Source organism: Physeter macrocephalus, chromosome 8, assembly GCF_002837175.3.
Source record: "Physeter macrocephalus isolate SW-GA chromosome 8, ASM283717v5, whole genome shotgun sequence".
In the NCBI taxonomy this organism is placed as follows: Eukaryota; Metazoa; Chordata; class Mammalia; order Artiodactyla; family Physeteridae; genus Physeter; species Physeter macrocephalus.
The window spans coordinates 60,694,367-60,705,241 of record NC_041221.1 but is presented as its reverse complement, the minus strand read 5'-3'; the positions used below and the strand labels follow the sequence as shown (position 1 = coordinate 60,705,241).

At 42.7% G+C, this 10,875-nt stretch overlaps 1 protein-coding gene across 1 annotated transcript in view; it reads right to left on the bottom strand.

The window, feature by feature from the left end:
• MAP3K1 (mitogen-activated protein kinase kinase kinase 1) overlaps positions 1–10,580 on the bottom strand; it is a 76,802-nt gene extending 66,222 nt beyond the window's left edge. The window contains exon 1 of the mRNA XM_024119150.3: positions 10,099–10,580. Coding sequence (XP_023974918.1) covers positions 10,099–10,580 — 482 coding nt within the window. The remainder of the gene's footprint in view (positions 1–10,098) is intronic.
• Between the last annotated feature and the right edge of the window lie 295 nt (positions 10,581–10,875).

The window sequence follows — 10,875 nt, the reverse complement described above, 5'->3', positions numbered from 1 at the left end:
GAGAGGAGGGGGGAGGGAGGAAGGAAAGAAGGGATTGAAATTTGAAGGACTATTTAAAGCTCCTTTATGGAAAAATACTATAACTGAAATTCGTAACACAGAAGTAGAAGAAAACAATTCCAATAAATGTCAGAGCTAATATTCTAATATACAAAGGATGCTTAAAAATCAATAAGAATAAACAAACAATTCTCCCATGTGTGAAAGGAAATACACAAAAGAAGTAGGAAATTGTTAATAAACACAAGTTGTACTATGATGCTAAAAAGCTAAGAAATGCAAATTAATATAAGAAAACATCTTTCATCCACCACATAGGCAAAAATGAAAGACTGATAATAGCCAACGCTAGCGAGAATGTGGGGCAATGCGCACTCTCACCATGAGAAAAATGTAAACTGGCACAGTGTTTTACGGGGCAATTGGCTATATAATAAAATTTTTAAATATACATGTCCTTTGACTCAGCAATTTCACTTTTGAATATTTATTTTACAAAACCAAATGCACAAACATGAAAATGTAGGTACAATGGTAGTCACTACAGCTTGATATAACAACAAAACAATATAAATGTCTAAAAATAGGAAACTAGTTAATGAGACAGCCAAATGATAGAATGCTATGCAGTCATGGAAAATGACAGCTCTACGTTCATCATTAAGATAACAAAATACTATTAAGAAAAAAGCAAACTGTACAGCAGTCTACATAATACTGTTCTTTTGTTAAAAGATAAATTAAAAAAAATTTTTTCTGTTGCTTTCAAAAGGACTGTCTAATCATTTTATTAATGAAGTTTAATTCTATAAACTCTGAATCCCAGAGAAATCATAAGGACCTTGTATAACAGTGTGGAGGTGCCAGTGTACCAGAATAATTGAAATATATTTTCAAAATTCAAAATAAATTTATATTAAGACACTAAACCTTCTCCAGGAATATTAATATCTACATTAATATGTCACATCTTTTTTAAAATCTAAGGTTCAGTGAAAATAATTTGATTTATTAGCCAAGAAGAATTTAAGAATACCAATAAAATCCAGACAATAAATAACAGGTAGAGCCAATTAATTATTTTGAAAGAGAAAAAAAGAATTGTGAAATGTCTTTTTCAAAACACTAAGCATCTTAAGAGCATGTGAACATCAAGAATCCTTTCACAAGTAGCCATCTTATTAAACCAAAGTCCTTGCAGTAATTAAATAACTTGGTCAACATTGCAAAGCTGGCTCTTACTGCCTGACTTCTCAAAGTCTAGCTAGGAGAAAGGGCAGTACATACTGGTGGTGGTGATTAACTATCAAGCATTTTTTTAAAATTGCAGGATATAAAATGACTCAGGCCAACAAATAAAGCAAAACGATTTTCCCACAAAGCCAATCCACAAGACATTTGTAATGAGCAGCATCTAATTTTATGTAATTCCAAACAGCACTGTATTTATTCAGCATCATCAAGGCTACAGGACCACCCCTTCCAGATAATTTAGATGTTTACCACTCAGGATCAAAATACTTTCTACAACTATAAACACAACAACCTTGCAATAATGAGCCACAGTAATCATCATTACAAAAAACAAAACCAATCATATAACCTTGATCACTCTCATTTTACAAATAAGGAAGCTGGTGCCCAAAAAGTAATGTTGGAAAGTGCTGTGATTTAATAAATGTATAATCTTAGAGGCAATCCAGGTACGTGGAACCTAATGTTCGAACACCAGGTGGCCCCAACTGCAATGTTTTAATGTCCTCTTATCTCTCCCTTTCTCCTCCCTTCTCTCTCCTCCTCACCTGTCAGGTCTTTGCTTATATGCTGCCTTCAGGGAACCTGTCTCTTGCTCGCACTACTTGTCTTCTAATTGGCTGCTTTTAATTGCTGCATGTTAGGGACACCAAATGGACAAGACTGCAAGAATTATAACTTAAATAAATGTCAGCTAATTCTGAGTGAATGCCCTTGGAACTCTTCTAAGTGTAAAATCAAAGAACTTCAAAGCGCAGATTTTGTTACAGGCCCTCTGGCAGCTCAGAGCCTTTTTTACTTACTTCTTAGTGCTAAACCATGTTCTAGATAAGGGAGGCTGCCAGGTTTAGTTACCACCGGTAAATCGTTTTCTGTTACGTGGGTTCTTGGCTCCTGAAATCTCATATAGTACTTGTCTAGCAAACCTCTTCTTTAATGCAAATGTGAACTATTTATCCCAAGCTGAATTATTATCAATAACAAATTAAATTTTGGATGAAGCAGGGTTACTGGGACAAAAATCCTAAAAGTGGTACCCTAAGTTTAGATTAACACTGAGAACTCGGAAGAAGGAATCATTATATTAATGCATAACACCTTCAGGTGTATATTTATTCATATATATGCACACACACATGAGCCCACACACATACTCGCTCTCTCAACTCCCTGGTAAGAGCAGAAGAACTAAATACACATAGCAAACACTTCTTCCTATGGCATATAATCATGCAATATCGCTCTTTCCTCTGTACAACATTAAGCTGTCCTACTTCACCTGAGGCACTTGGTGTGTTTAACAGTCCAGATACGGCCTAATGAATCTATCACAAACCGACAAGGCTTTTGCCATTTAACCCCGTCTTAGCTAGGTCCCAGACTACATCTGACAAAGGGGGAGAACAGATAATCCACTAGGTTGAACTTGCCATGTCATTATTACCCTCATCCATTTATTCAACAAATATTTATCGAGGGTCTCCTCTGTGCCAGGCATTTTGCTAGGTGGTGGGTTGCTACCCAGCCAAAGGCTCTGCCCACTCAGGTTTTACAGTCTTCCAGGGAAGGCAGCCATTCACCAAATGACATAACAAATATAAAATCACAACACTGACAGTAGGGACACTGAGCTACAAAGCCAGTCTGGGACATCAGGGAAAGAAGGCTTCCCTGAGGAAGCATCAGTGAGCTAAGATCTGAACACTGAGGAGCTGACTCGGGACTGGGGAAAGTGCTCCTGGCAGAGGGCGTATGCGGTGCGTGCAAAGGCCCTACGGCAGGAGGTGGTGTGCTGAGTCTGAGGAAGTGAAGGCAATCCTGCAGAAACAAGGGCGAGCGTGATCAGAGATGGGCCTGGAGAGGCAGGCAGGGGCTAAACCAGGCAGGGACTCTGTGGGGCATGTTAAGGATTCTGTGGTCTTTATCCAAATGAAAAGCATTTGAAAGTTTTAAAATTCAATTTAATTTACTTTTCTAGAGGAAAACTGTTATAATAATATTTACATTGTAAAATGTAAATCACTCTGGCCACATAATATGGAGAACCAACTGGAAGGGAGAAAGTAGGAGAGAGTGATCAAGTTAGAAGGCTACTTACTATTACATTAGTCCAAATAAGAGATCATGGAAGCTTGGACTAGGGATGTGATAATAGATGAAATCACCTGAAGACTAGGAGTTGTCAAGGACAACTCCTAGGTTCTGGTTCTGCCATTTCATGAGCAGGGAATGTGTTAGTAGGGAAAGGTACAGGGAAAATCCTAAATTTGGTTTTAGATATCTGAGTATGGACGTGTCATGTAGACAGGTGTGGCATTTAGGAGAGATCATGGCTAGGAAAATAAACTCTGCAATCATTCATGAATGGCCAAAAATTGATCTAAATGCATTAATGAGCCTGGGGTGGGGGTGGAAGAGAGGGAATGACAGAAGGCCTGGGCCTGAGTATGTTCTAATATTAATGTTCAAGAAGATGAGGAGGAGCCATTCAGGAAGGATTGCCACAGGGTTAAGAAGAAAATCAGGAGGGCTTACCTATCAGCCCAAGTAACTAGACACTCAAATACCAGAAACTCAATTTTCTCAATATTTGACAGTTTATACATGGCTCCAATTATTTTGTAACTACACTTAGTTATTCAACTAATTACTGTTTGGTTTACATTATATAAAATTGGTCATTATTGTTAACTATTGCTTGCTAAATACCAACTACTGCTACAAAATATCAAGCAATGCACAAAAACTCATAAGAAATAGTTCCTGCCTTCAAAACTTGCCTCAAGCTAGATTATGATTAAAATCACATCACAGTAAGTCATGAGTTAGTGTATCTTCTTATACACTTATTTAAAAATAACCACTTTGGGAAAATGAATTCATCCTAACACTCATGTGCATCCAATATCCATGGGTGCTAGACATTAGCCTAGGTGCTGAGCAATGACAAAGAATAAGACAGAGTTCCCTGTCTGTTAGCAGTTGATATTTAGTATTCAGAATGCTGTAAGACCAGTTTGAAGATTATTTGATGCTATATCAGTCAAATGGCTATTTAGCAATAAAGAAAGGTAATAATCACATCTTATCTGTCAAGAGTACAACCTCCACCCACCGCCCAGTATCTACCCTCTCCTTACTCCACATATACTCATCATCATCATGCTTACATGTGATAAACTTAGTAAACACACTAACTACAACACTGTGTGAGCTCCAGGCACTTCCTCCAGTCTTCAAGAAGTCTGACTGTCTCATTAATAATTCCCAGATGACAGACTGTACTTACAGAAATACACGCTTGGTGGGTCTTAAGAACTTGAACAGTTCTTGGCACTCTACAACATCGCAATCTATTAAACCAAAACTAACCAGACTAGTATTTCAAAGGACTCAATCACTAACAGTACAGAGCTCCTCTCTATACCAAACATACCTAAACCAACCATGATATGTCATAGAGTAAATGAAGACAAGGATATCTTCTTGATTATCTTATATCCTAGAGCATATTTTACATTTCCCAAAGTTGTTTTCTTAACTAGCAGAGTTGCTGTTACTAATAATAAAGTCTGAATTTTAAAGCCAGCATTGCTAGATACTCGGTTTCTTGCTCCTATACCCCCATTTTAATTTTCTCTTTCAAGAAAGAAAAAAAATCATGTCTGAACTTGCAGCTCCATACATATACCTCTTAAGAGTAGGTAGAAATAGTTTGAAACTAATCTGTATCTAAATTCCTTTTGCCATTGCTGTGGAAATGGAAAAGCTACAGCATATATGTGTCCTAAGAAAAGGTAAAGAGACCAAAGGGAAAGAGCAAAAACTAGCAGACCAAATGTACAAGCAGAAAGCAGAACAAAGCTACCACCCTTAACTACAAACCTAGAAGGTCAATTAATTCCTCAGAAAGTTAGTGAGGTACTACTGTATTCACTGCAGAAATACAGTGTGGAATGTCGTGGGTGAGACTCATAGCACTACTCTTTAATCTGGATGCCCCTCTCTATTCCTATCTCTCTTACAACGCTTAACATGGTAGTGTGAAACAGGTTCATACTACAATCTGCCAACAGAAAGAGGCTGTGCATTGATGATATTTTTCTCTACCACCCAGAACATCACCTTGCAGAGGTTCATAAATGTTGAATGCATGAAATCTAAAACAAGTACAAAGGGATAGGGTCTAGCTATACTGGAACAGTTTCTCTCCATGTGTGATGATTAAAAATAAATATGTGATATTATTTCAGCTTATTTCCTTCCACTTACGATGTAAACAGCACAAATCAAGAAACCTAAAAAACACTCAACACTAATCAATTATTCTCCCTGCCTAACATGATAAGGTGATCTAAGCACAGCTTACTTGTATTACATGGATGAGGCCAGGTTACAGAAAGCTATGCATTATATACACATCAGGAGACAAATGTATTGGCAATGGCACTGGGTAGAAACCTATCAATCGCTTATTGACTCTTGAAGAACAACTTTCGCCTTCAAAATCATTAGTTAATCTGATTATTAACTTGAAAAAGAAAATGGAGACAGCAGAGAGTGGTGAAAAGAAATGGACTGTGGAGTGGGACTAACTTGGGTTTGAATCCTAGCCTGTCTTCTAGTTGTGTGACAATGGGGTTTTAGCATTGCACATGAGTTTCCACCTCTTGAAAACAGAAATTACAATGCACTGGAAGGCTGCAGCGATGATGAAATGAGATAATATATATAACTTGCCCGACACACAGAAGGCAAGAAAAATGACTATATAAAAGGTATCTAAACACATCTTTATGCTCAATGAACATGTTTAGCCACAGCAAAAAACCTCTTATATTCTTGCAATAAGAACACCCGACTCATCTCACTGCTTTGCAATGAGCATTTGTAAATGAACATTTAATTCTGTTCCTGATTATTTCTTACGTGTTTAAAAATGTTCTTAAATTATTTCTTAAAAACAACTTGGGTTGATTCCTAATACTGCACATTTCCTCACATTAATCTTTTACCCGTTTACATTTTAAAGTAGCTCTAATTTTTGACTTAGGATATAAAAGGAGGCCAAGACTGAGAAAAACAACCAAGTCTAAGGAATATACTTGGTATATCTGATATAGCAAGGCATTTCAAGGTTAGAAGTGCAATATACTGCAGCTCTTAAGTAGCCTCTGGAGACTATTACTTTTCCATGCCACGTTCTCCTATTGCCTTCTTCATAAAGAAATAACTCTCAACCCAAGAAAATTGGGTACAAAATGCAAAAGTTGTACCTTCTAACTCAGAGCACTTCTGAATGCCCTACATTTTTCCTCAGGGGAATCTACTCCCCATTAACTGCCTTGCCACCCCATCATTTCTTCTTCTGGAATGCTCACAGCAACCGTCAAGGGCTGATCAGCAGACAGCCTAGGCAAGCTGTAGCTGGTTCTTCTGTTCTTGTTGAAAGCAAAGAACACTTTCATTCCATATTTTGGCATCTTTATGTCAGTAAGTCCACGACCATTTCTAAAACATGCAACATATGCTTGAGGTGCTACAGGAGATGTGAAAGAATATAAATGAACAGAGCTACTTCCTGGTTTCTGTATCTAACAAAATGGAGTTATTATAGTGTATTGGGGATAATATATTAAGGAATGTTGGTTAACCAGTCACTCTTGCCAAAATCAGATATGAAAAGACAACGAAAGTTGGCAACAATTCTAGTTCTGATATTTCTTTTTCAGAATTATATTTAATAAGGTTAGTCTTTGAAGAATGCATTAATTTCCTTACCTAATTTAAAACAGAACTTGGAGACAATTCATAACTACAAAACTTACAAATTCATGTAAGACTAACTTATGTAACTACCTCTATTGTTTTATAAAATCACCAACTTTTTAAAAAACTTATTTTTGGGTAATAATGTTCCTATACCTCCTCTAGTAAAAATTCACTAAATTATATTTATAGTCTAGCAGCTTCTAAATGGAAGTGAAAGCTGAGGACTCTATGAGGATATAAAAGCAGCCTATGAAATAGCTTTAGTTTTAAACAAAAACTAACATTAACAAGTACAGCATATCTTGTTCTTTCATGGGGCCAGCAAAATTGATAGTTGGGTTTTTTTAAGTTACAAAAATAGAATGGAGTAATTATATCTACCAAACTCACAATAGCCTGTTCAATGAAGAGTAACACTGTAATTTCTCTTCAAAGACAGTAAATAGGAAGAAAAAGCCCCTAATTCTGTAATATAAGGAAAAATCCCAAACCCTTGGGCGCCACTTACAGGCAAAAAACTTCCACTGATTTCAGTTACTAACCTGAAAAAGAGGGATGTACTTAAAATCTTCTGTTTTAATATGAGTATTCTTTATATAATTTATACTACAAAAATGTATTTTCTCCAATTTAAATTTCCATATCCAAAGATCAAAAACTGGAGGAAATTATGAAATTAAAAAACTCACAGAATTCTCTTTAAAAGAATACAATAAGTCTTTAAACAGAAGGGGTCTCCAGACCTATAGTACCACTGAAACAAAAATATTTCAAAATCTCAATGTTAGATTTTCCTCCTGAAAGTATGAATGTAACTACTGTCAAAAAAGTAAAGTTCAATTGAGATTTTACTAACTGCTTACAAAGTGTTTATACCAAGAGGATCAAATGAATTTCAACCCCATTAACAAGGAAATTGTAAAAAAAAAAAAAAAAAAAAAAAAATCACTATTTCAAGAGAAGAGGGAATCAACATTTTACTATAAATGAAATGTTTAGGTATAAGATTTGGGATGAACAAACAGCATTCTGGCTAGTGAAATTCATTTAAAAAATGATTATGCTTATTAGCCCATTATTTCATATACTGTGCAATTATTATCCACCCCTTAAACAAAGGGGGGGAAACCTAGGTTACAAAATGCAAAAATTAAGCATGGATTACTCAGTCCCTGAATTCTATCTGCTTACACCTTCGTCCTCTTATTTTGTGTAGAGACAACACTAAACAACATCTATATGTTAATTTTACAGTAGTTCCTCTTCTGCTATATTCAATAGCTCATTAAGATGACTAGAATGCTGACACTTGCTAAACTATTTACTGTATCCAAAAATTCGGTCTCATGAGAACAGACGAAATTAATCTCTCAAATTTTGGGTTTAATATTTTTATCTGGAGCTCACTTGTAGTAACAATTGCCTACAACGAATTATTCTAGTCAAGTTTTAACCCAATCTGCCCAGGAGCAGTAATGTAAAGGAATAACCCTGTTAAGACTAAGTTACAAGGACAAGAACACACAGAAAACTACCACAGTCACAAATCTTTCCTCTCAATATTGCCATGGCACAGTGCTGACCATATTTTTAGTTGTTTTTTTTGGGGGGGGGCGGGGAGAGGGAAAGGGGCAACTTCCAAGGAATCAACGAACTGTGGTTTTAAACAAACAATCAAGTTCCCCCCAAAATCACTTTAGATAATTAACCAAAGCCAATGAGTCCTACTGTCAAATTCGTTTCACAAGGGAAACAAACCTAAGGCAGTCTTTAAAATACTCAGAATAAAGGTCAGGAAACCCTATAGGGAAACGGGTGACTATCACAAAAACATTTCCAGCAACTCAAAATACCTCTCAAGCTTGTGCTTTGCATACACTAGTAAGATTCTTTTAAAAACAAGGATGATGGCTGTCACACTCAAAAGAATTTCCTTAAACATAAGAATTTCCAGTTGCCAAAAAGGGTCAGGCCAGGAACGGCTGGTCTGAGTTACCTTACACACACCGTAGCGCACAGGCAGTACGGTTCTATCGGAGCCGAAGCCACAGCACTGTGTCCCCTGGAAGCCGGCAGTCGGCGGCGGCCCGCGCAGCTGCACGGAGCAGGAAGTACCGCACCCGCGCCGCGGTCCCCAACCACGCCGGAGAGGCTGCGGGGAGCAGTCACCACCACTTTGAAACTGAATGGCTGACACATCCGGTCCTGGCTCTTACACCACTCCGCCAAATGCAAACCTCAAAAGCCAAATTCAAACTCCAAACAGAAGTCACTCAAGTCTTAGTGGTGCAGTCTTCATTCCCAAGGACACTGGGGGACGCAATCAGAAAACCCCACGTCCTAAAAGACCGCAAGCCCCCGCGCATTTGCACCCGGTCAGCCCACACCGCTTTGACAGGCGTTACGGAGCCGTCCACCCGGAGCCCCCTGCGGCCGCGCTCTGGGCGCGCCGCCTTCGTCCCGGCCCGGCCCCCGGTACCTGCCTAGAGACTCTGCCTGTCACAGCCGCGGGGACCCCGCCGCTTTCTCCGCCGCGCTCCGGCCCCCCTACCCCCGGCCCCGAGCAGGGCTCCCCACCTACCCCGCCCACCTACACCGCCCGCCCGCAGGCTCGGGCCTCACCCCGGCGCCCCCGAGGACTCTCGTCCAGGGTCGCCGCCGCTGCACGGCTGCCCGCCTCCCAGCCCGGCCCGGAGGGCAACGCCAGGGTCCCGCTCCGGGGCTCCTCGGAGAGCTCCGATTCCGGGAGCCCCCAAAAGCCAGCCCGGGCCCCCACACCTTATCTCAACCGGTACCCGCAGCGCGGCTCGCACGCCTGTCACATGTCTGCAAACAATAACAAACTCTCCCGCATGTCCCCGCCCCGGGCCCCCGTCCTGTCCCGTACCCCAGGCCAGGTCCGGGGCGCCGCCCGACGCCGGAAGGGTCAAAGAGGGTGCCCGAGGGCTCCCGGCGAGCGGCGTGCAGCCTCGCTGCGCGGAGCCCCGGGACGCCCTGCGCGGTGCCCGAGGTTCATTCATTGCCCTCGCCCGCCCCCCAAGTCCCCGCCGCGACCCCGGCCGCGCTGCTCACCCGGCTGGGGCCGCCGCAAGAGGCGGCTCGGCGGCGGGCGTCCGCTTCTCCCCTGGCTCGGCCCCCGCGGGGCTCGGGGCGCCGCTGTCCGGTGCGGCCGCCGGTTCTGCAGGGTGGGCGCCGCTGCGGCTCGCGGCTCCGTGGGGCGGCGGCACCGCCACAGGCTGGAAACCGCTCCCGCCAGCGGCCGCGTCCGCGGGCTCCGGCGACGGGGAAGTGGAGGAGGACGGCGGCGAGGCGGTGAGGAAAAGCGGCGGCTCGGGCAGCTGGTCCAGCTCCACACTCCGCACTTTGCGCAGCTGCCGCCGCCGCCAGTCCGCCCGCTCGCGGCCCCCACTGCCCGCCTCCCGCAGCAGCCCCGCGGCTGCCGCGGGCGTGCTGCTCGCCTTGAGGGCCCCTCCGCCGCCGCCCGCTTCGGGGCTCGCCGCCCCGGCGCCCGGGAATCCCGAGGACGAGGCGCGATTCCCCGCCGCCGCCGCCATTTTCTCTCGCGGGCTACATTCGCTCGGCCCCTGCGAGGGAGGGAGGGGGCGGGGAGAGTGCAGGGGGCGGGCGGACGGGCGGGCGCTGCGCCTCTAGCGTAAGGCCGCCTGCGCCAACTGCGTGAGCGCGGCCCTCTGGGCGCCCGGCAGGGGCTGACGCGCGGGCGCTCGGGGTTCGGTGGAGGGAGGACAGCCGGCCGCAGGTTGGTGGGGAGGCGGCTGTGCGCTCCGTCCCGCGTGCCGGCCGGCAAGGTGGGCTCCGAGGTGGCCGCCGCTGGGGCGCGCTGCGGTTTGC